Here is a 27,847-nt window from a genome sequence, read left to right as displayed (position 1 = left end):
GGTAACAATTTGTGTGTGTAATTTGTTATTGTCAACGTATACTGTGCACAGAAAATAGTGTTTGATGTTTAATATGTGTGGCACTCTTCATATATTGACCGCAAGAAAACTGTAAATACAAGTACTTCCAAATTTCGCCATTAAATATACATAAAGCTCGATAATCAACTTAAATAACGTGTTTTTATATTTTGCAGTAACGGCAACAGAGTAGTGTAGAAGCTCACACGTCAAAAACATTAAGGATAATTGGCATAGTATACAGATAAAGAAACACCTGAAAATAGCAATCATTTCCCAAAAGGCTTTATGTGAACTATAAACAAAAAGAAAATCATGACTAGTAGCAGAAAAGTTATTTCTGAACAAACCCAGTGTGATAATGTTACTTTATTAGAGCGCTATGTTGCATTTCTTTCTTCATAAAATGAAAAAAGCGCTATTGCTTAACACTGTACTGGGTGAAGAAAAATTGCTGCTTTGGCAGTCTGCATGCGAGTCTTCATCCGAATTCAAGACAAAAGTGCATCTAGCAAAACCCAGTCCCACCAACCAAAAGATTTAATAGAAAGCTGATTTTAACAAACGAAGCTCTGGCAACGCTACAGTCAATTCCACAAGAAAGTGTACGCCGTTATCTGTTCGAAATAAGAGACACTATTATAAATATATGAAAATACATGTTATTACTAATTGCACGATTACCTAATAGTCAATGCAATAGCCACCATTATCGATTATAGCTTGGCACCTTTTTGGCATGCTTTGCACGAGATTTTCGGCATATTCTGTCAGTAACGATCTCCTTATCATCCTGATTTTATATGACAGTTGCTTCAAAGTATATAGGGAACTCCATTGATCGTGATCGGGCCAAATATCTCACGAAATTCTATGTACCGACTTGACAGAAAATCCTAGGAAGTTCTGGTCTTACGTTAAATCAGTAAGTGGCTCGAAACAGCATATCCAGACACTACGGGATGATGATGGCATTGAAACAGAGGATGACACGCGTAAAGCTGAAATACTAAACACCTTTTTCCAAAGCTGTTTCACAGAGGAAGACCGCACTGTAGTTCCTTCTCTAAATCCTCGCACAAACGAAAAAATGGCTGACATCGAAATAAGTGTCCAAGGAATAGAAAAGCAACTGGAATCACTCAATAGAGGAAAGTCCACTGGACCTGACGGGATACCAATTCGATTCTACACAGAGTACGCGAAAGAACTTGCCCCCCTTCTAACAGCCGTGTACCGCAAGTCTCTAGAGGAACGGAGGGTTCCAAATGATTGGAAAAGAGCACAGATAGTCCCAGTCTTCAAGAAGGGTCGTCGAGCAGATGCGCAAAACTATAGACCTATATCTCTGACGTCGATCTGTTGTAGAATTTTAGAACATGTTTTTTGCTCGAGTATCATGTCGTTTTTGGAAACCCAGAATCTACTATGTAGGAATCAACATGGAATCCGGAAACAGCGATCGTGTGAGACCCAACTCGCTTTATTTGTTCATGAGGCCCAGAAAATATTAGATACAGGCTTCCAGGTAGATGCTATTTCTCTTGACTTCCGGAAGGCGTTCGATACAGTTCCGCACTGTCGCCTGATAAACAAAGTAAGAGCCTACGGAATATCAGACCAGCTGTGTGGCTGGATTGAAGAGTTTTTAGCAAACAGAACACAGCATGTTGTTAGCAATGGAGAGACGTCTACAGACGTTAAAGTAACCTCTGGCGTGCCACAGGGGAGTGTTATGGGACCATTGCTTTTCACAATATATATAAATGACCTAGTAGATAGTGTCGGAAGTTCCATGCGGCTTTTCGCGGATGATGCTGTAGTATACAGAGAAGTTGCAGCATTAGAAAATTGTAGCGAAATGCAGGAAGATCTGCAGCGGATAGGCACTTGGTGCAGGGAGTGGCAACTGACCCTTAACATAGACAAATGTAATGTATTGCGAATACATAGAAAGAAGGATCCTTTATTGTATGATTATATGATAGCGGAACAAACACTGGTAGCAGTTACTTCTGTAAAATATCTGGGAGTATGCGTGAGGAACGATTTGAAGTGGAATGATCATATAAAATTAATTGTTGGTAAAGCGGGTACCTGGTTGAGATTCATTGGGAGAGTGCTTAGAAAATGTAGTCCATCAACAAAGGAGGTGGCTTACAAAACACTCGTTCGACCTATACTTGAGTATTGCTCATCAGTGTGGGATCCGTACCAGATCGGTTTGACGGAGGAGATAGAGAAGGTCCAAAGAAGAGCGGCGCGTTTCGTCACAGGGTTATTTGGTAACCGTGATAGCGTTACGGAAATATTTAATAAACTTAAGTGGCAGACTCTGCAAGAGAGGCGCTCTGCATCGCGGTGTAGCTTGCTCGCCAGGTTTCGAGAGGGTGCGTTTCTGGATGAGGTATCGAATATATTGCTTTCCCCTACTTATACCTCCCGAGGAGATCAAAAATGTAAAATTAGAGAGAATAGAGCGCGCACGGAGGCTTTCAGACAGTCGTTCTTCCCGCGAACCATACGCGACTGGAACAGGAAAGGGAGGTAATGACAGTGGCACGTAAAGTGCCCTCCGCCACACACCGTTGGGTGGCTTGCGGAGTATAAATGTAGATGTAAATGTAGATGTAGATGAAATAAGCGTCAAATGAAAAAAACTACAAAGAACGGAACTCGTCTAACTTGAAGGGGGAAACCAGATGGCGTTACGGTTGGCCCGTTAGATGGCGCTGCCATAGGTCAAACGGATATCAATTGCGTTTTTTAAAAATCTAACTTGAAGGGGGAAACCAGATGGCGTTACGGTTGGCCCGTTAGATGGCGCTGCCATAGGTCAAACGGATATCAATTGCGTTTTTTAAAAATAGGAACCCCCATTTTTTATTACATATTCGTGTAGTACGTAAAGAAATATGAATGTTTTAGTTGGACCACTTTTTTCGCTTTGTGATAGATAGCGCTGTAACAGTCACAAACATATGGCTCACAATTTTAGGCGAACAGTTGGTAACCGGTAGGTTTTTTAAATCAAAATACAGAACGTAGGTACGTTTGAACATTTTATTTCGGTTGCTCCAATGTGATACATATACCTTTGTGAACTTATCATTTCTGAGAACGCATGCTGTACAGCGTGATTACCTGTAAATACCACATTAATGCAATAAATGCTCAAAATGATGTCCGTCAATCTCAATGCATTTGGCAATACGTGTAACGACATTCCTCTCAACAGCACGGAGTTCTCCTTCCGTGATGTTCGCACATGCATTGACAATGCGCTGACGCATGATGTAAGGCGTTGTCGGTGGATCACGATAGCAAATATCCTTCAACTTTCCCCACAGAAAGATATCTGGGGACGTCAGATCCGGTGAACGTACATGCCGTGGTATGGTGCTTCGACGACCAATTCACCTGTCATGAAATATGCTATTCAATACCACTTCAACCGCACGCGAGCTATGTGCCGGACATCCTTCATGTTGGAAGTACATCGCCATTCTGTTATGCAGTGAAACACCTTGTAGTAACATCGGTAGAACATTACGTAGGAAACCAGCATACATTGCACCATTTAGATTGCCATAGATAAAATGGGGGACAATTATCCTTCCTCCCATAATGCCGCGCCACACATTAACCCGCCAAGGTCGCTGATGTTCCACTTGTCGCAGCCATCGTGGGTTTTCCGTTGCCCAATAGTGCATATTATACCGGTTTACGTTACCGCTGTTGATGAATGACGCTTCGTCGCTAAATAAAACGCGTGCAAAAAATCTGTCATCGTCCCATAATTTCTCTTGCGCCCAGTGGCAGAACTGTACACGACGTTCAAAGTCGTCGCCATGCAATTTCTGGTGCATAGAAATATGGTACGGGTGCAATCGATGTTGATGTAGCGTTCTCAACACCGAGGTTTTGAGATTCCCGATTCTCGCGCAATTTGTCTGCTACTGATGTGCGGATTAGCCACGACAGCAGCTAAATAACCTACTTGGGCATCATCATTTGTTGCAGGTCGTGGTTGACGTTTCACATGTGGCTGAACACTTCCTGTTTCTTCAAACAACGTAACTATCCGGCGAACGATCCGGACACTTGGATGATGTCGTCCAGGATATCGAGCAGCATACATAGCACACGCCTGTTGGGCATTTTGATCACAATAGCCATACATCAACACGATATCGACCTTTTCCGCAATTGGTAAACGGTCCATTTTGATACGGGTAATGTGTCACGAAGCAAATACCGTCCGCACTGGCGGAATGTTACGTGATACCACGTGCTTATACGTTTGTGACTATTACAGCGCCATCTATCACAAAGTGAAAAAAGTGGTCCAACTAAAACATTCATATTTCTTTACGTACTACACGAATATGTAATAAAATATGGGGGTTCCTATTTAAAAAAAACGCAGTTAAAATCCGTTTGACCTATGGGAGCGCCATCTAGTGGGCCAACCATAGCACCATCTGGTTCCCCCCATCAAGCTAGACGAGTTTCGTTCTTTGTAGCTTTCTCGTTTGATGCTTATTTCGTGAGATATTTGGCCCGGTCACTATCAATGGACCACTCTGTATATTGACTTTCCTTTGAGCTTCATCTTAATATACTACCATCGGGAGACATTGCAGGCCAATCTATCGTTGACACCCTATTTTCTTGTTTCCTGTTTGTGTGAACACATGCATGAACCAACATGTCCAAACATGCAGGCAGAGGTTCTCATTTCTCCTCAGGATACTGTGTTTCTATTGTCTAATGCTGGAGACAAAGGGAGGGTTAGCGCAATTGCGATATCACAAACGGCGGGAAATAGTTCATTTGCACTACCCCATCAAATTAATTGTTTAACAATTTACAGGAGTCAAATAGATCACTTAAAATACTAACCACCACCTTGAAATGATATTTTTTCATAATAAAACTTATGTTCAACGTTTGAGAACCACATACTAACACTTTGTAAATCAAGTAATTAAATTTCAGCAACAATTAGATCATAGCGCTAAATATATCCGAAGTCTTGTGTGCACCGACGTTTGAGAACACAAGCACCCTCCTCAACCCCAATGTTTCCACCTTACGCTAAACATATCTGGCGAAAATATTGTCCAACTGTTCCCACACGCAATCGCCAAGCGCGCGCTGGCCGACGACTGCTTGGGAGCAGCGACCGTGCTGCCATGGAGAGTACAAGATACCTATTGCCACGTTTCCCATTCCGGCAGTTGTCTGCACATCTCCAGCCGTTCCAGATCCTCTGAGGAGGGAGAGACTGTCGCTGTGACCTCCCAGCTGTCAACCAACAGATCTCCATCAGGGGAATAATCGTCCACTGCAAACACTCGCCGTATTGAGTCTTCTCAAATTTCCACATAAAAACCAGAGAATACACGCAACACTTTTGTGAGGCTAAGCTGCAGCTTCCAGTTGGCCTAAATTTTGTGACCACTCTTATCGCTGGCCGTGACACATTGCAAGACAAGCAGGCCCGACTTGGACGTTTAGTACTAACTGCAGTTCTACCCCCAACATAGACTCCCCCCAGTTTAAAAAAATCTACTTTACCCAATCCGAGACATTGATATTGTTATCGATAACCAGAAATTTCTCACGCATAATGTAGATCACACCCCTTTATATGAGTTATTTTCGAAGACAGAAGAAACCGGAGCAAACAAAAATCTTCACATCGCTAAAGTTATTGATAGTTCTGGTGGAAAATCTGCCCAACAGTATGGCATAGGCTATATTTTCTGTAAGTATTCTCTCATCATCAGCTTAATATCTGTTACATTCTGCATCACAGGACTAGAATAAACTCATTTCTGCCTCATGACGGAGTGCTAAGAGCATGTTCTATCTCTGTCACATGATACCTCCTCACTTTTGAACTCTCTTATAGTAAACAAATGCCTAATTACGTATGAAGTCTCTTAAGGTCGCAGCACAGAGAAGTCGTATATAGCTGATTAATACTGTGTATCACTTTATAAATTCGTTAATATAGCTAATTTTATTACGATGGTTATCAGTGGAAAGCGCAGGGAACGAAGGGGTAAGCACTATGGCTCGTTGTCATGAGAGGCTGGGCGAAATCTCAAACAGTGCTGACAACATTTGCAGCTCGCACTACAATCTGACCACTTGTTGTGATGGAACTGACGCGAGGAAGTCAAAAATTCTCATGAAAGCGTATTTCGAGGACATTCATGTTGACATATGATACTTATTTGGAGCTATGACTGTGACATGAAATTAAATGAATGCCACAGCACAAGGTCAAGCAGTTGACTGTGCAATGACTTGTGAACTGCCACTTAATGTCAGCTCGTGTAGACCAGCAAGCAGTATGGCAAGCATCACGAAAACTTCCTAATTCTACCAGTGAATACCGAGCAGTACTAGGGGCCATTTCTTCCATAAAAGTTAGACAAGCCCTACAAGGTGAAGAACAATGCTGCACGTGGAGGTCAGCATGAAATTCCCGATTCACATTCAAGACGAAAGCTTCTCTAGCAAAATTGGATCAGATGCTTTTTAGATCCACATGTGTGAAAACTAATGTCTCATTGTGCAACACATCGGAATGTACTGTAGTAAATCGAGAATTCTTTCATCGCTTGCATAAACTGACATACACATTACTAATTGCCCAATGTGGGGAGCCAATAATCAAGTGACATAATTAATTAAGTAGAATCAAAAAGCAAAAAGGTGATAAGATTAAGGGATGGACAAGCGAATGGAACAGGCTGTTTAGATGACTGTTACATGAAACGATTGCTTTTATTTCAGTACCTTTTACACTAACATTACATAGAGATTGAAAGTTATTGAACTACATTTAATGCCGGCCGCGGTGGTCTAGCGGTTCAGACGCTCAGTCCGGAACCGCGCGACTGCTACGGTCGCAGGTTCGAATCCTGCCTCAGGCATGGATGTGTGTGATGTCCTTAGGTTAGTTAAGTTTAAGTAGTTGCGGTCATGTGATTCCAGACTGTAGCGCCTAGAACCGCACGGCCACCCCGGCCGGCACCATTGAAGCAGGAGAGTGTCTGATGTCCTGGAGGAGCACTTTGGGAACCGCATTCTGGCTCCGGGGTACCCGGAGGCCACTGGCATGGGCCTCAATTGGCCGCCATATTCTCCGAATATGAACACGTTCGACTCCATTTTGTGTGGGTTATATTAAAGACAAGCTGAAAACAGCCATTCTGGAGGTCATGGATAGCACTGATATTCCGACACTTCAGCGGATCATGCAGAATTTTGCTATTCGTCTCCGCCACAGGCGTATAATACATTTCATGACCTAAATACGAAAATCTGTGCTAACGTTTACATGTTGAATAAATTATGTGCACGCCGTACTTGGTAACTAATTATAATTTTTTTTTTTTCGTATACGAGGGCTGTTCGCAAAGTAAGGAACGACAGGTTGCAGAATGGAAACCACAGTGAAAATTAAAACTGTTTTATTTGCAACGGTTAGCTACACCTTCCAGTTACTACTCTACACAGTCGCCGCTCAAATTTAGACATCTGTCGTTGCGTTGTACCAACTTTTCGATTCCCTCGTTATAGAAGACAGCTGCCAGTGCTTTTCGAAAATTTTCTACTCTGAACTGCAGTTCGTTGTCTGTGTCAAAATATTGTATTCACAGCCAGCGGTTCATTTGAGCAGAGATGAACCTCAGGGGTAGCCAATAATGGGCTGTATTGTGGGTGATCAAACATTTCCCATCGAAAACACTGCAGGAGCATCTTCATTGCCCCTGCAGAGTGCGGACGAGAATTGTCGTGTAGAACGAACCGCATGACAGTTATGTTATGCGAACTGCATAGTTTCAGGCGAAATCTTCCGCCAGTCCCTCATACTTCGCGGGAGATGCTAATTTCTAGCCATCTTCACGTTCTCACTATGAACTCAGAACTGAAAAGAGCGACATGATGCGATCGACGGGCGTACTGGACACAGCGCCCAACCCATCTGTGCAAAGCTTCATCAGATTTTCACCGTATTTTCCTTACTTTCCGAATAACCCTCGTAGTTCAATAATTGTCACCCTGCATCTCACGGACCATTTGCCTGGGCGGGAACACGACTCGGTTATTAAGGGGAAGGAGGGGGGAATTAACCATCTCATCATTCTTGCTGGTCACTTGTCGAGGAGTAATGACGGCGACAGGCGCCAGTCGATCCGGCGCGTCGGTTCACTAGTTGGGCGGTGTCTAGTCACCTGCTCCCCTCGGTGTCGCGGCTTTGCTTCGAAGCCCGGATCGGTGTCCGCGCTGACTGCTCGTTGCGGGTTGTGTGGCCTAAGCTGCGACATCAAGGTGTCGAGAGACGAATCTTGGCGATGGACTGAAGGGCTCCCATGTCCTCTTCCTTCCGCACTGTTTCATCGTTTGTCTCTCTTCTCTTCCCATCACCTAGCTAAACTCAACGACTCGTCTCAGCGTTGTCACTGGCGGACTAAATTTGCAAGTGGGAGAGTCTTTGCAATGCCATCCAGTGACTTATCGCTGTTTCATGACCACGCCTCTCAGTGCAACGTGATAATTTTCTACCTTGTGTGGACTAGTGTGTGCGTCGGCAATCGGCACCTTTCTCACGTTTTCAGTGTCATGGCTGTTCCCAGCATTGGTCGCATAGTGTTCCGATGTTTTCCTGCATTCCTCAGTTGTTGTGAAAGCAGCCACATAACACTTCTTTGTAACCGGTGTTCCTGCATGAGACCTGGACAGTTTCATGTTTTTGCTTCGTCTAAGATTCTGCTGGCGCTTGTGATTTATAAATAACCTTCTTACTGGCCAGCAAACATTTTTTTAAGCAGGCTGACTTTCTCTGCATTTCTTTACAATCACACGCCTCCATGTGCGAATTCTTGGCCTTTTATCTTTGTTCCGTACCAGTGCCTGTGAGGTTCTGGAATTGTAAACACGTTCTCGCTTCCTGAGCAGTTAAAAACGGCTGCTGCGAGGCAGAAGATTCTCACCCCTCCACGTGTGCGTTCTTGATGCTTTTGTGTCTATGGTCCGTCCCAGTGACTGCAGGGGTTGATTAGTTTTCGGCATGCTTCTCATTAACTGCCAGACTCTTCGCAAGGTGTTCATTCTTAACCTAGGTTAGGACACCCGCTGGCTACCCCTCGCATGTTTGCAGAATGGACCTCGGCGCTCACTCTATGGGGTCCGATTTTTCCATCGCGCTGGGATGCTGGCGCTGTGAGTCGCCGAAAGTGGCCACCAGCGGTGCTATCACGCAGCTCCTTATCAAGACTTATTAGCTTTTAATACAGAAGTTTGAAAGTCATCGCAAAGTGGTCCACCTGTGTTCACTTGGCCCGTAGGACACACAATTCGAGAAGGAAAACAAAAATCTTCACTTTCTTGTAGTGACACACACACTTCACTCACTAATTTGGTATTTTGCGAGGATCTTCCATTTTCAGTTGTAGACAAGCGTCTCAAGCCCAGTCAGCTATTCACACATATTGTTGTCCTTGATATATCGATACAAGATATGCACTAGTAAAGAAAGATCGAAAGAATTAAACAGTACATGAAGAACACAAATCACAATGAACGTGGTGATATCGTCACAAGTGTACATAAGACATATTCAAAATAAACATAAAACCAAGACATTTGAAAATAAAAATAGACCATATACAGTACCACTGTTCATCATAGAGGTATACAGTAATGTGACAAAAGTCATTTGGTACCGATATGCACCCAAACAGATGGCAGTAGTATCGTGTACACAAGGTAGAAAAGGGCAATGCATTCGCGGAGCTGTCATTGGAACTCAGGTTATTCATGTGAAAAGGATTCTGATGTGATTATGGCCTCACGACGGGAACTGACACGCTTTGAACGTGCAGTGGTAGTTAGAGCTAGATGCATAGGACATTCCAAATCGGAAATCGTTAGGAAATTCAATATTCTGAGATCCACAGTGTAAGAGTGTGCCGAGAATAACAAATTCCAGGCATTATTCTCACCATGGACAGCAACGTTCTTCAAACCAGGAACGAACAATTCTGACCCGGTGACAGGGCGAATCGTCATCTATTAAAATTCCATAGCTGTTTGGGAAAGTGAAGTCCATGAATGGCTGAAAATGGTCTCCAAGTATCCGAACACAACCAGTCCCAGTCAATGTTCGATCCATTCCATGTAAACACAGCCCACGCTGCTAAGAAGCCACAACGAGTTGGAACAGTGCCCTGTTGACAATTTGTATCCATGGCTTCGTTGAGTCTGCGGCACACTCGAACCCTACCATCAGCTCTTACAAACTGAAATCGGACTCATCTGACCAGGCCACCGTTTTGCAGTCGTCAGCGGTCCAACCGACATGCTCACAAGCCCAGGAGAGGCTTTGCAGGAGATGATGTATTGTAAGCAAAGGCACTAGCGTCAGTCGTATGCTGCCATAGCCCAGTAACGCCAGATTTCGCCGCACTGTCCTAACGGATACGTTCGTCGTACGTCCTACATTGGTTTCTAATGTTATTTCGCGCCGTTTTGCCTGTCTGTTAGCACTGACAACTGTACCCAAACTCCCCTGCTCTCGGTCGGTAACTGAAGACCGTTGGTCACTGCGTTGTCCGTGGTGAGAGGCAATGCCTGAAATTTCGTATTCTCGGCCCGCTCTTGACACTGTGGATTTCAGAATACTGAATTCCCGCCGAAATGTAATGTATCTTGCGTCTAGCCCCATTTAGCATTCTGCGTTCAAAGTCTTAATTTCCGTCGTGCGGCCATCATCACGACGGAAACCTTGTCACGTGAATCATCTCAGTACTAATAACATCTCCGCCAATGCACTGTCCTTTTATATCTTGTGTACACGATACTACCTGTATACAGCGTGTGAACGGTATAAGCTGTCAAATTTATCGACGCGGCACATCTCGATGTGCTTGACAAAAAAGGCTAATGAAATATCATTGTATCTTACACTTTATTTTTGTATTCCTAAAAGACAGATATTTGTACGATTTACAGTAGACGCATTCCTTATTTTGTCAACTGACGGTACGCGATTGGTTGGTTGGTTGATTAGGGGAGGAAACCAAACAACGAGGTGATAGGTTCCATCAGATTAGGGAAGACTGGAGAACGACGTCTGACGTGCCCTTTCAAAGGAGCCATCCCGGCATTTGCCTGAATCGATTTAAGAAAATTACGGAAAACCCAAATCAGGATCGTCGTCGTCCCGCATGCGAGTACGGTGTGCTAAGCCCGCCCGGTTAGCCGTGCGGTCTAACGTACTGCTTTCCGAGCTGGAAGATGTGCCGGTCCCCAGCATGAATCCACCCGGCGGATTAGTGTCGAGGTCCGGTGTGCCGGCCAGTCTGTGCATGTTTTTGAAGGCGGCTTTCGATCTGCCTCGGCGAATGCGGGCTGGTTCCTCTTATTTATCCTCAGCTACACTATTTCGACGATTGCTGCTCAAACACTGCCTCCACGTACGCGTACACCATAATTTACTACGGAAACATTTGGGGTTACACTCGTCTGGTGTGAGACGTTCCCGGGTGATCCACTGAGGCCGAACCGCGCAGTAACCCTGGGTTCGGTGTGGGCTGGCGGTGGGGTGGGTGGACTGCTCTAAACTGTCGTGGGGTTGTGAACCACTGAGGGCTACGGCGGGGACGAAGCCTCTCCGTCATTTCTAGGTCCCTAGTTCAATACAATACAATACGGCGTGTTAACCACTGCGTCGCCTCGTTAGAAGTTTCCTCTGATACCAATACTACAAAAAGTGTTCAAAATGTCCACCATTAGATTCGACACAGCCTTCATTACGGCGCACTTGTTCACACACATGCACATTTGCCTTTATGGTATTGGCAGCATCGAAAATCCTCTGCACGAGTTCGTATACATTATTTACTTGCTGAGCATAAAAAACTTCCTTCATGTGGCCTCGAAAGAAACAGACGAACGGATATAAATTAGTACTGCGAGTTGGCCATCGACGAGGATCAAAACATCCTATCCTTCGTTCTGGAAATCGTCTATTCAATAATCTTCCATATGCTCTGGCCAATGTGGGGTGCTCCACCTTTGTGCAAGAATCAGATGTTATGATGTAGGCTAACAGAATATCTTCTAATAAAGTTGTTAGCAATGTTTCCTCTAAGAAGGGTCAGTATTTGCTACCAGTCAACCGTGAAGGTAAAACTTAATGTCCAATAATGTAATCATCGATTAACCCGCCAGGGTATCCGAGAGCGCTAACGCGCTGCTTCCTGGATTCGGGTAGGCGTGCCAGCACCGGATCGAATCCGCCCGGCGGGTTAACGACGAGGGCTGGTGTGACGGCCAGCCTGGATGTGGTTTTTAGGTGGTTTTCCACATCCCGCTAAGTGAATACCGGGCTGGTCCCCACGTTCCACCTCAGTTACACGTGTCGCAGACATTTGAAACACGTCCGCACTATTTCACGATTTACACTAGACGCAGACAGTTGGGGTACACTGATGCAGTCCTGGGGAGTACGGGGTGGCGGCAGGAAGGCCATCCGGCCATCCCTAACTCTAACATTGCCAAATCCGTTGTAACCACGCCAATCCTGCGATTGCTGCGGGACTATGGCGCAAGCGAAAGAAAGAATGTAATCATCGATTAAACCCGCCAATAGATTTACGGAAAAGCGGCGCTTAAAACGTATTGCTACTACATGCCGCGGATTGTGTACGCTCCACGTGTGCATGTTATAGAAATTAGTTATTCCGTCACGAGTGTAACGTACTTCATCTCCGACGAGTACTTCGTTTACAAAATCATGCTGTGCACACGTTGCAGAGTAAAATCTTGCTCTTCCAAGGCTTGTACGCGATGAATGTGATAACGCCGCAGACGCCCCACTTTCAAAGTGCGATGAACGACCGTGTACGGTACACCCACTTGGCGGACGATGCTTGTGTAGTTCTCAGAGTAGGATCTTCATGGTTGCGACCCAGAATTTGTTCCTCAGCTTCCAATGTAAGAGTAATGAGACAGTATCTCTCAATCTATGCAAAGTAAATACGTACTCGTAAGTTGTTATCTATTATGATTTATTTAATAATAAAATGAAAGCATATCAGAACAGACAATATGTTTCGCATACAGAATTAAATGTAAAAAGGTAAAGATAACTACCGTTACGAATGAATCGCAAAATAATCGAGTAAAAGTAGACAATTATGATGATATAAGCCTTTGGTGAACAGCAACAAATGTCGATCGTGCAGGAAGTTTTTGTTGTGGAAAGCGTTCTCGATAAAAATGTACAGCTGCCCTCACAACACATTTTTCAAAATGGTTCAGATGGCTCTAAGCACTATGGGACTTAACATCTGAGGTCATCAGTCCACTAGACTTAGAACTACTTAAACCTAACTAACCCAAGGACATTACACACATCCATGCCCGAGGCAGGATTCGAACCTGCGACCGTAGCAGTAGCGCAGTTCCTGACTGAAGCGCCTAGAACCGCTCGGCCACAGCGGCCGGTAACACATTTTTCCTCGCCGTAAATTAAATGAATATCGTATAGCTTCGCGATAGTAAATCTGTCTTCCATCCTAAGGTTTAACAGAGTTGCAGTAACGTCTGCACAGGTAACTAGACGACTGTCGACTATCGACGTATTACAATGACTCAGCCACGCAGGCCGTACTTGCCTATGTGTTTCCGACTCATGCTCGCAATGTCAATACATGCAGTGCTAAATAACACGAATTGATTGATTACATAAATGCATCTGGAGGGATCGTAACAGACACCCCGTAGTGTTCCTATCCTGTTCAATGGATGCTCCCAGTCTACTGTGCATAATGTCACGTCTGCCCGTGTCTACTTGTCCAACAACATTGTCCTCAGATGAACTGCTTTTTCTCGGAGAACCGTGGAAAATGGACAGATATGTTACTATACCTTTTAAATTAATTGCTTCTGTTTTATTAACACGATTTTTTTTTCTTTTTTTTTTTTTTTTGCAGCTTACACCGTCTGCACCTTGCATATGCATATGCTATCTCATGACTTCTGTTACCTCAGTATACTCGTACATACGATGTGTAAACTTCTACTAATGCACTTCTTTCAGAGTAGATTAGATTAGATTTACTTTCATTCCAATTGATCCGTAGTGAGGAAGTCCTCCAGGACGTAGAACATGTCAGAAGAACAATGCGAAATATTTACAACTAAAACAAATAAGCTAGTGTACCTTCCACAGGTCCCATGTGGAATGATCGTCTTTTTTTTTGAAAGAACTCTATATGAAAGGATTGTTTTACAACAATCATTTACTAAGATAGCATTAATGCACTGAATTTAAAATTAAAATAAATGCTTTTTATTTATAAGATAATAAACATATAATAGAACTACTACAATACTTATTTACAATGAATACATTACTGCACTGAAATGGTGCAGAAGTTATATTGTACTTTATAGTTTACTTTACGCTATCAAGCCCAATGGACCGCGCGCTGCTTTGAGAGATTGCCTCCACTTCAGCCTGTTTTCGGCTCCTTTCTGCCATCCTTCCAGCAGTCCCACTCTCTGAAGTTCTTTGGATACGCAGTCACTTCATCGAGTTCTAGGTTTTCCTACGGAACTTCTGCCGGTTGACTTGGTGTTGAGTACAGTTTCCGGCCATCGGTTGCCCTGCATTTGAGCAACATGCCCTGCCCACTGGAGTTGTCGTGTCTTCATTATAGCCACGATGTTCGGCTCTTTGTAAATATCATTCAACTCTGTATTGTGACGAATCCTCCATTTTTCACTCTAATTATCGTAAACTGGTCCACACATCTTCCGAAGGACTTTCCTTTCAAATATCATTAGTTTGTTCAGATTATGCTTGGTTGTACTCCAGGTGGCACATCCATATGTAGGAGTGTTGTGTAGATGTTTATTTTGAAATGCCTTGACAAAATTCTGGTTTTGAGGAGAGCATTAAGGCCGTGGTAACAGCGATTACCTTCCTGTACTCTTTTCTGTATTTCCATTTTACTGGATGGTTCATCTCTGAATACTGCGCCCAGATATTTGAACTCCCTGACTTGACGATAAGAACCTTCAGTTGTCTGTAAGGGTGGAAGTGGTTCTTGAGTTTCATTATGTCTACGATGTAGAACCATGTATTCCGTCTTATAACGATTGATTTGAAGTCCAACTTTCCTCGCTGTTGTTTCCAGAATGTCAGCCATTTCCCCTAATTCTTCTTGCAGCCCAGATAGTAGCACTATATCATAGGCATAACCGAGGTACTTGATGCTCACATCCCCGGTCTGGACTCCTGTGAGTTCACTAGATGACATCTCTCGCATTACCTTGTCTAATGCGAGTTTGTAAAGAACAGGTGATAGTCCATCGCCCTGCCGTAGTCAAGTTTTTATTTTGAATGTTTAAGACACCTTATTTCCAATTTTTACCTTTTCTGTAGTATCCATCAGGCAGGCCTTCGTGAGGCTTACTCGTTTCTCGGCAAAACCGAACTCTTCCAGACACGTCAGTATACTTTCCCGATGAATGAAGTCATATGCTTCTCTGAAGTCGACAAACAGCATGCGTAGTTCTTGGCCAAACTACCACCTTTTTTCAACGATCTGACGTAGGACAAAGATTTGGTCGATAGTAGATCTCCCGTGACGAAATTCTCCTTGATATTCTCCAATAATGGTGTCTTCCAACGGTTGGATTCGATCTAGAAGACAGTCTGTGAAGATCTTACAACAAATATTGAGCAGAGTGATACCACGATAGTTTTCAAATGCCATTCGGTCATTCTTCTTGTGGATGGGACAGGTTAGTGCATTCCTCTAGTCTTCTGGAATGTTTTGAGTGTTCCACATGGTCTCTATTAATTTGTGAATCCTTGCGACAAGATATTCACCCCCTTCCTGAATTATTTCGGCATGGACGCCATCTTCTCCTGGGCTTCTGTCCTTTTTAAGTCGTCATATCTGCTTCCTGATCTCATGTACAGTTGGCGGTAGGTATTCAGCGTCTGCTGTCTGTGGTAGGGGGAAGTTAAAGAGTGTCGTTGGGTCTTCACAGTTTAACAAGTCACTGAAATATCCTCCCTATCTCTTTGCAGTTTGATATTCATTTTTCAGCGTCTCTCCTTTGGCATTTTTTATGAATTACTCCGTGAATTTATAGATTTTCCTCAGACCGTACATGTTCTTCATCCTCCTTCCCTGGAAGTCTTCTTCTGCTTCTGTAATAACCCCACCCACGAACTTCCTCTTTTCTCTCCGCAATATAACTTGTGTTTCTCTTCGGACTCAAATTCTACCTTACTGCCCTGATCAGCTTCTGGCTGTAACCACTTGTCACGGGCTTCTTTTCTCCTGTTGACCGCCTCTTTACAGACTTCATTGAGCCATTTCTTCTCCCTCGCCACTCTTTTTCCAAAGACTACCCCTGCATCCTTTGTAACCACATTTTGATTTCTTCCCACTGCTGATTTACATCTGAGTCCTCTGTTTGCGGCATTACTGGATGTTCATTTCTGGTTTCTTTCTGTACTACTTTTTGTATTTCTAAACGTGCCACTTTCTTTAGTTTACTTCTTTGTTTGTTTCAGAGTAACTCTGAGTTGACTTTTAACCAAGAAATGGTCGGAACCACACTCACTCAGCCCCACGGGAATTTCTTACATCCATAACCAAATTCCTTTTTTCTGCATTGACTCCTATATTGTCTATCTGGTTGACTGTTTTCCCATCTGGGGATACCCGTGTTCCTTTTTGCACCTGTCTATGTGGGTGGTTAGTGCTACTGATAAACATGCCCTTGGACGTAGCAAAGCTAATTAGCCTTATTCCGTTGTCGTTGCTATTTTCATGCAGACTATGAAGCCCTATTGTGGGAGTAACGCTGGTCTCGAAACTTCCTTGCAGATTAAAACTGTGTGCCGGACTGAGACTCGAACTCGGGACCTTTACCTTTCACGGGCAAGTTCTCTACCAACTGAGCTACCCAAGCACGACTAACGCCCCGTCCTCACAGCTTTAATTCCGCGAAAGGCAAAGGTCCCGATTTCGAGTCTCGGTCCGGCACACAGCTTTAACCTACCAGGAAGTTTCATATCAGCACACACTCCGCTGTAGAGTAAAAATTTCATTCTAGAAACAACCCCTGGGCTGTGGCTAAGCCATGTCTCCGCAATATCCTTTCTTTCAGGAGTGCTAGTTCTGCAAGGTTCGCAGGAGAGGTTCTGTGAAGTTTGGAAGGTAGGAGACGAGGTACTGTCGGAATTAAAGCTGTGAGGACGGGTCGTGAGTCGTGCTTGGGTAGCTCAGTTGGTAGAGCACTTGCCCGCGAAAGGCAGAGGTCCCGAGTTTGAGCCTCGGTCCGGCGCACAGTTTTAATCTGCTAGGAAGTTTCATATCAGCGCACAGTCCGCTGTAGAGTGAAAATTTCGCTCTAAAGCTGGTCTCCTTTCCAATCTTGGCATTAAAGTTGGCGATGAGAATTCTGCAGCTGTTTTTAGGGATGGAATCCATAACAACTTTCAGCTCTGCATAGAATATATCCTTTACTTGATCGTCGCTTTCTTCTGTTGGTGCATGACAGTTCACAAAGGTAAATTGGTGGTTTTTCACTGATAATGTTAGAAGTGAGATTCTTGGGTTCATTGCCGTAAATTCTTTACTATTAGTACAATGTCTTTGTTAACACAGAAACCAGTTCCAAAACTGTGCTTGACTGCTTCCCCATAGAATATTGTGTAATTTTCTACGTCTATTGGCCCTGTACCTTCCCACCGAACTTCCTGCAGGGCCACCACCGCCATTTTCTGCTTTTCCAATTCTCTAACTAAAGTTATTGCCGTCCCGGATTTGTACAGAGACTGTACATTCCATGTTCAAAATCGTAGGCCTTTTCTATGCTTAGTTCGCTGTACTGGGTGTCTGTTCTGGCTTCTCTCTAGTTTTCGAAACACGACTGGTTTTACGAGGTGGGGTTGTTAGCCCCACGCCCAACCCCCAACCAGGAGGACCAGGGTATCCCATTTAGTCTGTAACCTCACCTTCAATCTGTCCGGCTTGGGAGGCCCTACCGGTAGTTAAGCTATAGCCAGGCATAGCTCTCAGGATCATTTGATCACGCAAGCCCCACCACCACGACAGTATATATATATATATATATATATATATATATATATATATATATATATACCCTCTTGACTTTCATTTATGGGGGCATTTGAAAGCTCTTGTCTACGCAACCCCGGTACCAAATGTAGAGACTCTTCGTGCTCGTATTGTGGACGGCTGTGATACAATACGCCATTCTCCAGGGCTGCATCAGCGCATCAGGGATTCCATGCGACGGAGGGTGGATGCATGTATCCTCGCTAACGGAGGACATTTTGAACATTTCCTGTAACAAAGTGTTTGAAGTCACGCTGGTACGTTCTGTTGCTGTGTGTTTCCATTCCATGATTAATGTGATTGGAAGAGAAGTAATAAAATGAGCTCTAACATGGAAAGTAAGCGTTTCCGGACACATGTCCACATAACATATTTTCTTTCTTTGTGTGTGAGGAATGTTTCCTGAAAGTTTGGCCGTACCTTTTTGTAACACCCTGTATATATACTGAGACATTCATCAATAGAGTAGAAGGAGTTGGCCACCAATAAATCCTTTAGGCTTATTTTAAAGTGAATTTCATTGGTGGTTAAGCTTTTTAAGGCTGCTGGCAAGTTACTGAAAATGTGTGTTCCTGAATAATGAATACCTTTTTGTACAAGAGTAATTGACTTTAAACCCTTGTGAAGATTATTCTTAATTCTAGTATTGATTCCATGAACTAAGGTGATTTTCTTGAGCTCACACCACATATAACTCTTATTGCACGGTTTTGTGCACAGAAAACATTAGCTTGGCTTGATGAATTACCCCAAAAAATAATCCCATATGACATTATCGAGTGAAAGTAAGCGTAGTATGCAAGCTTTTTCGTTTTCATATCCCCTATGTCTGACAGAATTCGCATTGCAAATAGGGACTTGTTTAGACATTTCAGCAGTTCTGTGGTGTGCTCCTCCCAGATGAATTTATTATCAAGCTGTAATGCCAAGAATTTAACACTGTCCACTTATTCTATATGCTTGTCATCATTTGCTGGGCATATATTCGTGGGTCACCCCTTTCAAGTTCTGAACTGCATGTAGTGTGTTTTTTTCAAAGTTTAGTGACAAAGAATTGGCTAGGAACCACTGATTAATGTCCACCAATATTTTATTAGCCGACCTTTCTAAGACTACACTTGATTTGCTATTTATTACAATGTTTGTATCATCGGCAAACAAAACAAACTTGGCATTTGGTAAGGTTACTGATGAAAGGTCGCTGATATACACAAGAAAAAGTAAGGGCCCTAAGAAGGAACCTTGTGGGATCCTACATGTAATTAGATCCCAGTTGGACGATGCCTGATAGCTTAATACATGTCTCTTTCCTAATAAATCCCTTTGTTTCCTGCCAGAGATATAAGATTTGAACCATTTTGCAGTATTTCCTGTTACATCGTAATATTCCAATTTACTTAAAAGGATATTGTGATTTACACAGTCAAATGCCTTTGACAGATCACAGAATATACCAGTTGCCCGCAATTTTTTGTCTAATAAATTAAGTGCATTTTCACTGTAAGTCTAGATAGTCTTCTCAATATCAGAAACCTTTATAAATCCGAGCTGCGACTTTGACAGTATGTTATGTCTGATAAGATGGCTATAAAGGCGATTGTAAGTTACCTTTTCTAAAAATTTTGAGAATGCTGGTAAGAGTGAAATCGGACGGAAATTTGACGCTATTTCTTTATCTTCCTTCTTAAACAGTGGCTTAACTTCAGCATATTTCAACCATTCAGGAAATATTCCACTGATAAATGACTTGTTACACAGATAGCTTTATATGTTACGTAACTCACATTCTTTAATTAACTTTGTTGATATTTCATCATACCCACTAGATGTTTTTGATTTTAAAGATTTTATGATGGACATTACCTCTGCTGGGGTAGTGAGGGTCTAATTCATATTATGGAAGTTACTTGAAATATCTGGTCTGACGTATCCCATGACAGCATTTACAGAACCTGACAACACCACCTTTTCAGTAACAGTTATAAACTGTTTGTTAAAAAATGGTTCAAATGGCGCAGAGCACTATGGGACTCAACATCTGAGGTCATCAGTCCCCTAGAACTTAGAACTACTCAAACCTAACCAACCTAAGGACATCACACACATGTATGCCCGAGGCAGGATTCGAACCTGCGACCGTAGCGGTCGCTCGGTTCCGTACTGAAGCGCCAAGAACCGCTCGGCCACAGCGGCCAGCGTTTGTTAAAAAGTTCTGCAACACTATACACATCTGTCACCAATGTATCATTTACTCTTAATACTATTTGCCCCTCTTCATGTCTGGTTCTACTGGTCTCCTCCTCCACTACATCCCATATTGTCTTTATTTCGTTATAGGCCGTGCGGTTCGAGGCGCTACAGTCTGGAACCGCGCGACCGCTACGGTCGCAGGTTCAAATCCTGCCTCGGGCATGGATGTGTGTGATGTCTTTAGGTTAGTTAGGTTTAATTAGTCCTAAGTTCTAGGCGACTGATGACCTCAGAAGTTAAGTCGCATAGCGCTCAGAGCCATTTCGCTATCTGATATGACTGTCTTTTCCTTGTAATATATTTGCTTTGATGTCCGTATTACAGTCTGTTCCGTAGTCCGCGTTCTTTGGCATTTAAATAATGCATTCGCAATTCTTTTCCGCAAAATGCTACAGCTATTTCCTGTTTTCCTATGACTTCCTCGCTGCTATTAAATTCACATATGCTTGCTAGTTGCGATAATTCTTCCGTCACTAACTTGACGTTCTTTAATTGCACTTTGGCTTCTGACAGAAATAATTCACTTACTATGCACCTACCATTTCGCACTGTCACCAGTGATTCCGGAATGTACACACCTTTGAAACTTCCTGTTTGGTGATAACCATTTCCTTTTCCACTTCTCGCGTCACCTTGCCGTCCACTTTCAGCCACAATATTTATTTCTCACGTGGTCTGATTTGTTCTTCGGTCTCCTGATCAGTCTCGAATTTATACCCTTTCGGTTCCTTTTCCACTGTTAAGGGTATGTATTTCCCTGGTAAACTTAACACTTTTATGCATAGTCTAATTTTACTTTATGCTGTGTAAGAAAATCCCTGTCAATCAACCCGCAATATGGGATGTCTAACACTGACCCATACACATGAAAAGTATTTTCAACGTCCCCAAACCTTCTCACACTGAGGGGTATTTTCACCTCTCCTAATGAACTTACTGCTTCGCTGGTATCAGCCTTTCATCGAAGCCTTTCCGCTTCATTTACTCTAACTGTACGGTACATGGGAATACTCCTCTTTAACTGTGCAGATGTTCCTATTAACTGTTTTAATTTCTTCCTTAACTTTACGCAACACTATAACACCATTTTCAGTGGCACAGTCTACTACCCTAATTGTGCATAAAATACAATTTTTAAAAAAATCTGAACTCCGTCCGAACAGGCCATGAAGGCCCAACGGTACCGACCGGCCGCCGTGTCATCCTCAGCCTCAGATACGTCACTGGATGCGGATATGGAGGGGTATGTGGTCAGCGCACCACCCTCGCGGCCGTATGTCAGTTTACGCAAGCGAAGCCGCTACTTCTCAATCAAGTAGCTCCTCAATTGTCATCACAAGGGCTGAGTACACCCCGCTTGCCAACAGCGCTCGGCGGACCTGTGGTCACCCATTCAAGTGCTAGCCCAGCTCGACAGCGCTTAACTTCGGTGATCTGACGGGAACCGGTGTTACCATTGCGGCAAGGCCGTTGGCTAACTGTGGGTTTACTTACTGTGATAATGTCCGCGTGTACGGCTTTGTTACCATTTAGTTTCTCTGAACTACTTCCTGTCGTAAAGTCATGCCCTAGATCTACTACAGGCTCATCATGGCGTATAGACGTCTCTTCCAGAGACTCTCTCCCATATTACACTCCTCTCGCTCTGAAATGATAACGGAAGCGCCAAAGAAACTGGTATAGGCATGCGTATTCAAATACAAATGGTTCAAATGACTCTGAGCACTATGGGACTGAGGTCATCAGTCCCTTAGAACTTAGAACTACTTAAACCTAACTAACCTAAGGACATCGCACACATCCATTCCCGAGGCAGGATTCGCACGGTTCCAGACTGAAACGTCTAGAACCACTCGGCCACAACGGCCGGCGTATTCAAATACAGAGATGTGTAAACAGGCAGAGTACGGCGCAGCGGTCGGCAACGTGTATATAAGCCAAAAAGCGTCTGACGCAGTTGTTAGATCGGTTATTGCTGCTACAATGGCAGGTTATCACGATTTAACTGAGTTTCAGCGTTCTGTTATAGTCGGCGCACGAGCGATGGGACACAACGTCTCCGAGGTAGCGATGAAGTGGGTGGGGATTTTTCCGTATCACCATTTCACGAGGAATACCGTGAATATCAGGAACCGGGTAGAACATCAAATCTCCGACATCGCTGCGGCTGGAAAAAGATCCCGCAAGAACTGGACCAACGACGACTGAAGAGAATCGTTCAACGTGACAGAAGTGCTACCCTTAAGCAAATTACTGCAAATTTTAGTGCTGGGCCATCAATAAGCGTCAGTGTGCGAACCATTCAACGAAACATCATCGATACGGGCTTTCGGAGCCAAAGGCCCACTCCATGTACCCTTGATGACTGCACGACACAAAATTTTACGCCTCACCTGTACCCGTCAACACCGACATTGGACTTTTGATGACCAGGAACATGTTGGCTGGTCGGACGAGTCTCGTTTCAAATTGAATCAAGCGGATGGAAGTGTACAGGTATGGAGACAACCTCATGAATCGATGGACCCTGCATGTCAGCAATGGACTGTTGAAGTTGGTGGAGACTCTGTAATAGTGTGGAGCGTGTGCAGTTGGAGTGATATCGGACCCCTGATGCATCTAGACACGACTGACAGGGGACGCGTACGTAATCATCCTGTCTGATGACTTACATCCGTTCATGTCGATTGTGTATTCCGAAGGACTTGGGCAATTCCAGCAGCAAAATGTGACACCCTACGACTCCAGAATTGCTACAGAGTAGCTCCAGGTACACTCTACTGAGTTTAAACAGTTCCGCTGACCACCAAACTCCCCAGACACGAACATTAGTGACCATATCTGCAATGCCCTACAACGTGCTGTTGAGAAGAGATCTCCACCCCCTCGTACTTTCACAGATTTATGGACAGCCTTGCGGGATTCGTGGTGACAATTTCCTCCAGCACTACTTCAGACTTTAGTCGAGTCCATGCTACATCGTGTTGCGGGACTTCTACGTGCTCGCGGGGGCCCTACACGATGTTAGGCAGGTGTACCAGTTTATTTGGCTCCTCCGAGTAGCTACAGCTTACAGCGTTATTTCTAAAGTGCGGCTGGCGTCCCATGGCGCCACCAGCTTGAAGCATTCGTTCGACGCGACTTGAAGTATCTGACTTTTATGTAATTCTGTTGTGGTCTGGTGCTGTCTGCCTGCCTCGTAACTTTTCCGTTGTTATGCTCGTGAAGGTTTCTCCTGTTATTATCTCTTAAGATTGTGGAAATGAGAGCATTTCCACAGATACGAGAGACAACTCCGCTGCGCATTATCCACAACTGTCTCACTTCTCGCTTTTTCTAATTTATTTTGTAATTGATCTCTTTTTCAGTGATTAATCTTCCATCCTTACTTTTTATTTTTCAGAGTCCATTAAGACGATGGTGGTATGTCAACAAGATGGGACCTGGGACAAAGCTTATTTTACCTGTGACAGAGATTATACAATCGATTTAAGATTTTATCTTGGGGACAAGCGAAAGACTGGATATTCCTTCATCGGAAGAGAAGACCCTTTTAGCTTTCCGTTAGTGACTGCAGCACTGTGCGTAGGTGTGCTTGTGATGCTGGCTGTTGTAGTGGCCTGTATCGTCACATGGTAAATCTAGTCTAATCATTCAGCTACGCTTTTTAAAGTAGCAGCTTTCACATGCCTGCATCCTCTGCTTCTAAACTCTTCTACATTAGTAACACCTGAAATTAATGCTAACCTAGTGTGAATCAATTAATGTGTCAAACCTCGTGTTGGTTACCATTTCAGGTATCGTGCCAAACGAGTGAGAGAGATGTCAGCTACTGATGATGATGATGACAATTCTTTCGCAACAAACGAAGAAGACTATATTAATTCGGAAGAATATCCCACACCAAGTAATGTTCCAACAATTTCCGTGAGTGATCGGCCGTTCAATGAACTGCCACCTATTTTGGAAGATGAAGAGTCTTTTGAAATGCAACCCCTTGAAATTCCATATAGCTGGGAACACAGAGAACTAGATACAAAAATTTCAATTCCGGAAGTCCAAACCAATGCAAAGAAAACTATTACTTGGGGAGAAACCAAATACCAGACGGTATCAAAGTCCCCAACAAATGAATATTGCTACAAAGCTTTAGGAATGAGAGCAGAGGATAGTGTGATGTTGGATATGGAAACATTGCCGGAGCCGCAAGCAGATATTGAAAAAGATGATAACAATGATAGCGATGGAAGTAACACTGAGGTAAAAATTCGTTGGTCACTCCCTTCTTCCCTCAAATCCTTTTTTAAGTTCAAAAAAATATTTTTTGGAAACGAAATGCGCAACAAGGATCATCCAGAGAACAAAGCCGAGATGTGTGCTCAGGTAGATAATTTCCTTGACGAGAATCCGGAGGCAGATGAAAATTTGCAGTACCAAGAGTGCAGTGGAGGAATTGCAAATCCGAGTGCCGATCAGGTGGTCGCTTTGTCTCATTACGTTCTCCTTGATGGAAACCCTGATCTCTATCCAGGCCTTCCTACGGGGCCAGCTAAGATCCCAAAGGGGCGTTCAACCTTCTCAGCTTTCAAGCAGCTCTTTTCTCCATATACTGATAGAATGTAAATTTGGTGGTATCTACAGTCAACAACAACAGTCAGTTTCACATTAAATGACATATATTGATGAGATATTTGAAGAGAGAAATTTATAAAACAGAAATTTATGAAACCACTAATTTTTCAATTGAAAAACTTGGGAAAATGGTGTTGTGTTCACTACTATCGTTAGAGTTGTAAAAATAATTTCTAAGTAATCGACGTCTTTCGAAGAAGAAGGTATAGTTGGTGAACGCATTCATTTTCCCGTGAATCTCAGCAATTACACAAAAACCACATAAAAAAAGGAAAAGAGGAAAAACATATAAAAATCGGTGTTCATTGTTCACATGGTAAATTAAAGAACATATCGTTTTCAAAGTAATTTAAAGCGATATTAAATATATATTCTATATTTGCATGTTTGATGTATTTTTGTACATAGCAGAAATTTATTCTACGTGGATAACAATAGTTCTTCATGAAAAAATATCAGTGATGTCGAGTGTTTTCCTATTTACAAAAATAACATATTTTCGAACAAAAATTCCGAGAAATGAGGAATAGTACGGAAAAGGTCACTATATAAGAGATGTTTTGACGAAAGATATAAATTTTACCACTCAAGATCACGTCATGCGGAAGGGGCATCAAAAATTTATGAAAATATAATTTTTTTCAATCCTGCTTTTCATATTGATTATGCAGTTAAATGTTGTACCATGTTTATTGCAAATTAACAAATTAGTTGTGACATGTAAACTCACAGAATTGTAAATTAGGTGTTTCTGCTTTTACCCCTGTGGATGTCAATGTTAGTCTCCATAAATAATAACTTACCCATATGATGGAAAACATTTAGAAATTTTCTATATTAGGTTAAAACAAGAATGGTAGACAGAATTGTCTCCAGTTAAAGTAGAAACGTTTGAAGTATTTTGTAAGTTTCACTTAAACATCTATGGTTGACGTTAGCCTCATTTGTGTCTGCATATTCCAATACTAGTAAGAGATCTGATGTGTGTACCTCGATAATATCTTGATGTTCCGTGTTTCCAAATATGCATGTATACTTAAATAAAAGCAAAAACGGAATTGTTGCCTTCTTTCTTTAATCAGTTAAAATTTAGAAATTGAGCATTTACAAACTTTCTGTTATCATAAGGCAGCGATATGGGTGTTGTGACAATCAGAAATGCAAAAGAAAGTAAATATAGAAGAAGACAGGATCCACAGGCTGGTCCGCAATACATAGACTTCATCTTAGTTCACAATACAACGACGAGGACATGAACCAGTCTAGAAACTGAAAACACATTCACGCTGTAAAGGAAGGAAATGAGTCCGTAAACCAGGTACAGCTGGCGTAAACGTGAGTGTGGTGTTACCAAATAAACCTTCCCTGAAGGACGGCATAGTTCAGAGAGTATAAACGTCAATACTGATTCAACGTCATCCAGACGCTCACATGGTCATAGCCTATAGCATCCCCCATTTCAGTTACGAGTGATCTGAACAGCTGGCTCGGCACCCAACACCGGGAAATTGCACCCAACAATTACAGAATATTAACAGAGATAAGAAGAGGTACCTTCATTACCTGAGTCGCCGGCTTTCGCCGTTATGTTATACATATGTGCCCAGGTGAGCCGTTGTTCAAGTAAGACGAGAAGAAACTACAGTAATGCTACAAACCAGCATGTGATATCTGATTCATTACGAATACTAGTTTTCGCTCCTCACATGGTAAGAATACCATCAGGATAGAAATCCGTATTCTCAAAAACCAACAAGGAATTTTAGACTATGAAAGGGGTTAAAACTGCCCATTCAGCCGCTCGTTGATCACACAAGCACAGAAATTTGAGGCTAAAGATAAAGGTGACAGAAGCAAATATTGTCTTTCGAAGTTGCTTCACAGAAGTTCTCACTGAATTTTCTCCTTTAGGTAATCGCAACGGCTCAAACGTTATTAATATTTGTGTGACTGTGTAATATTTGACCATGAAAACATCTTTAATTTGCGGTGTGTATGCCAGTGCTGTTAGTTGTAAGCCGGATGCTAGAAGCTACAAAAATAACCTGTTTTTTAAGTCAGAAACTGTATATACATATTTATAAATACATTTCGAGTTATAAATATATTGTGCCGTGAAGAAAAACAATGAAGTGTTAACACTAGTCTTTTTAATATCGTATTTATATGTCTAAGAAGTTCACTGGTTTCCTTACCGGTAGTTGAAGACATTGAGGCTAAGGCATATAATCAATTTACTTTTGGTTAATACACACAATAAATCATGGTGAAATATTAAATAAAAGACAAAAGTAAGATTTACAAAATGAGATCATTCGGTCATTTGAACGAAAATACAAATAAAACAGGAATGTTTTCACTTATTTGAAACTGTTGCTTGATTTGTGTGGGAAGCATTCGTAACGAGAACATGTGCGGCATATCCACCAGTGATGATTACCGTCTGTATCCCGATCTGTAGGGGTGAGACGACGAATGTTATAAATTCATGACCTTGAGAGCCAAGATGGCCGCTGCAGAATCGAAAACGCTCAGTAGAACTTACTGTTGATACACCTACTTAAACATTTGGAAATATTTGACTATTTAGCATACACTAAGAACTAACCGTGAAACTGAGACAAGTTTTGAAGGAATATTTGTAGACTTACCTCAGTTATTCCTCCAGAGTTTACGTTAAACTTCCTCGATCGAAACGTAAGTACTTTTACTATGCCAAGGCGTCCACTGAACAACTACAGTGT

At 42.8% G+C, this 27,847-nt stretch overlaps 1 protein-coding gene and 1 pseudogene across 1 annotated transcript in view; one reads left to right on the top strand and one right to left on the bottom strand.

Moving 5' to 3' along the window:
* Positions 1 to 25,105, top strand: part of LOC124723046 — a 401,647-nt gene extending 376,542 nt beyond the window's left edge. The window contains exons 6-7 of the mRNA XM_047248226.1: positions 23,875 to 24,106; positions 24,269 to 25,105. Coding sequence (XP_047104182.1) covers positions 23,875 to 24,106; positions 24,269 to 25,094 — 1,058 coding nt within the window. The 3' untranslated portion in view covers positions 25,095 to 25,105. The remainder of the gene's footprint in view (positions 1 to 23,874; positions 24,107 to 24,268) is intronic.
* Positions 21,830 to 21,946, bottom strand: LOC124723350 (annotated as a pseudogene).
* Positions 25,106 to 27,847: the final 2,742 nt, after the last annotated feature.

The sequence above is a fragment of the Schistocerca piceifrons genome, chromosome X (assembly GCF_021461385.2).
Source record: "Schistocerca piceifrons isolate TAMUIC-IGC-003096 chromosome X, iqSchPice1.1, whole genome shotgun sequence".
Taxonomy (NCBI): domain Eukaryota; kingdom Metazoa; phylum Arthropoda; class Insecta; order Orthoptera; family Acrididae; genus Schistocerca; species Schistocerca piceifrons.
Note: the sequence above shows the minus strand (reverse complement) of the source record. Positions and strands in the feature narration are given on the sequence as shown.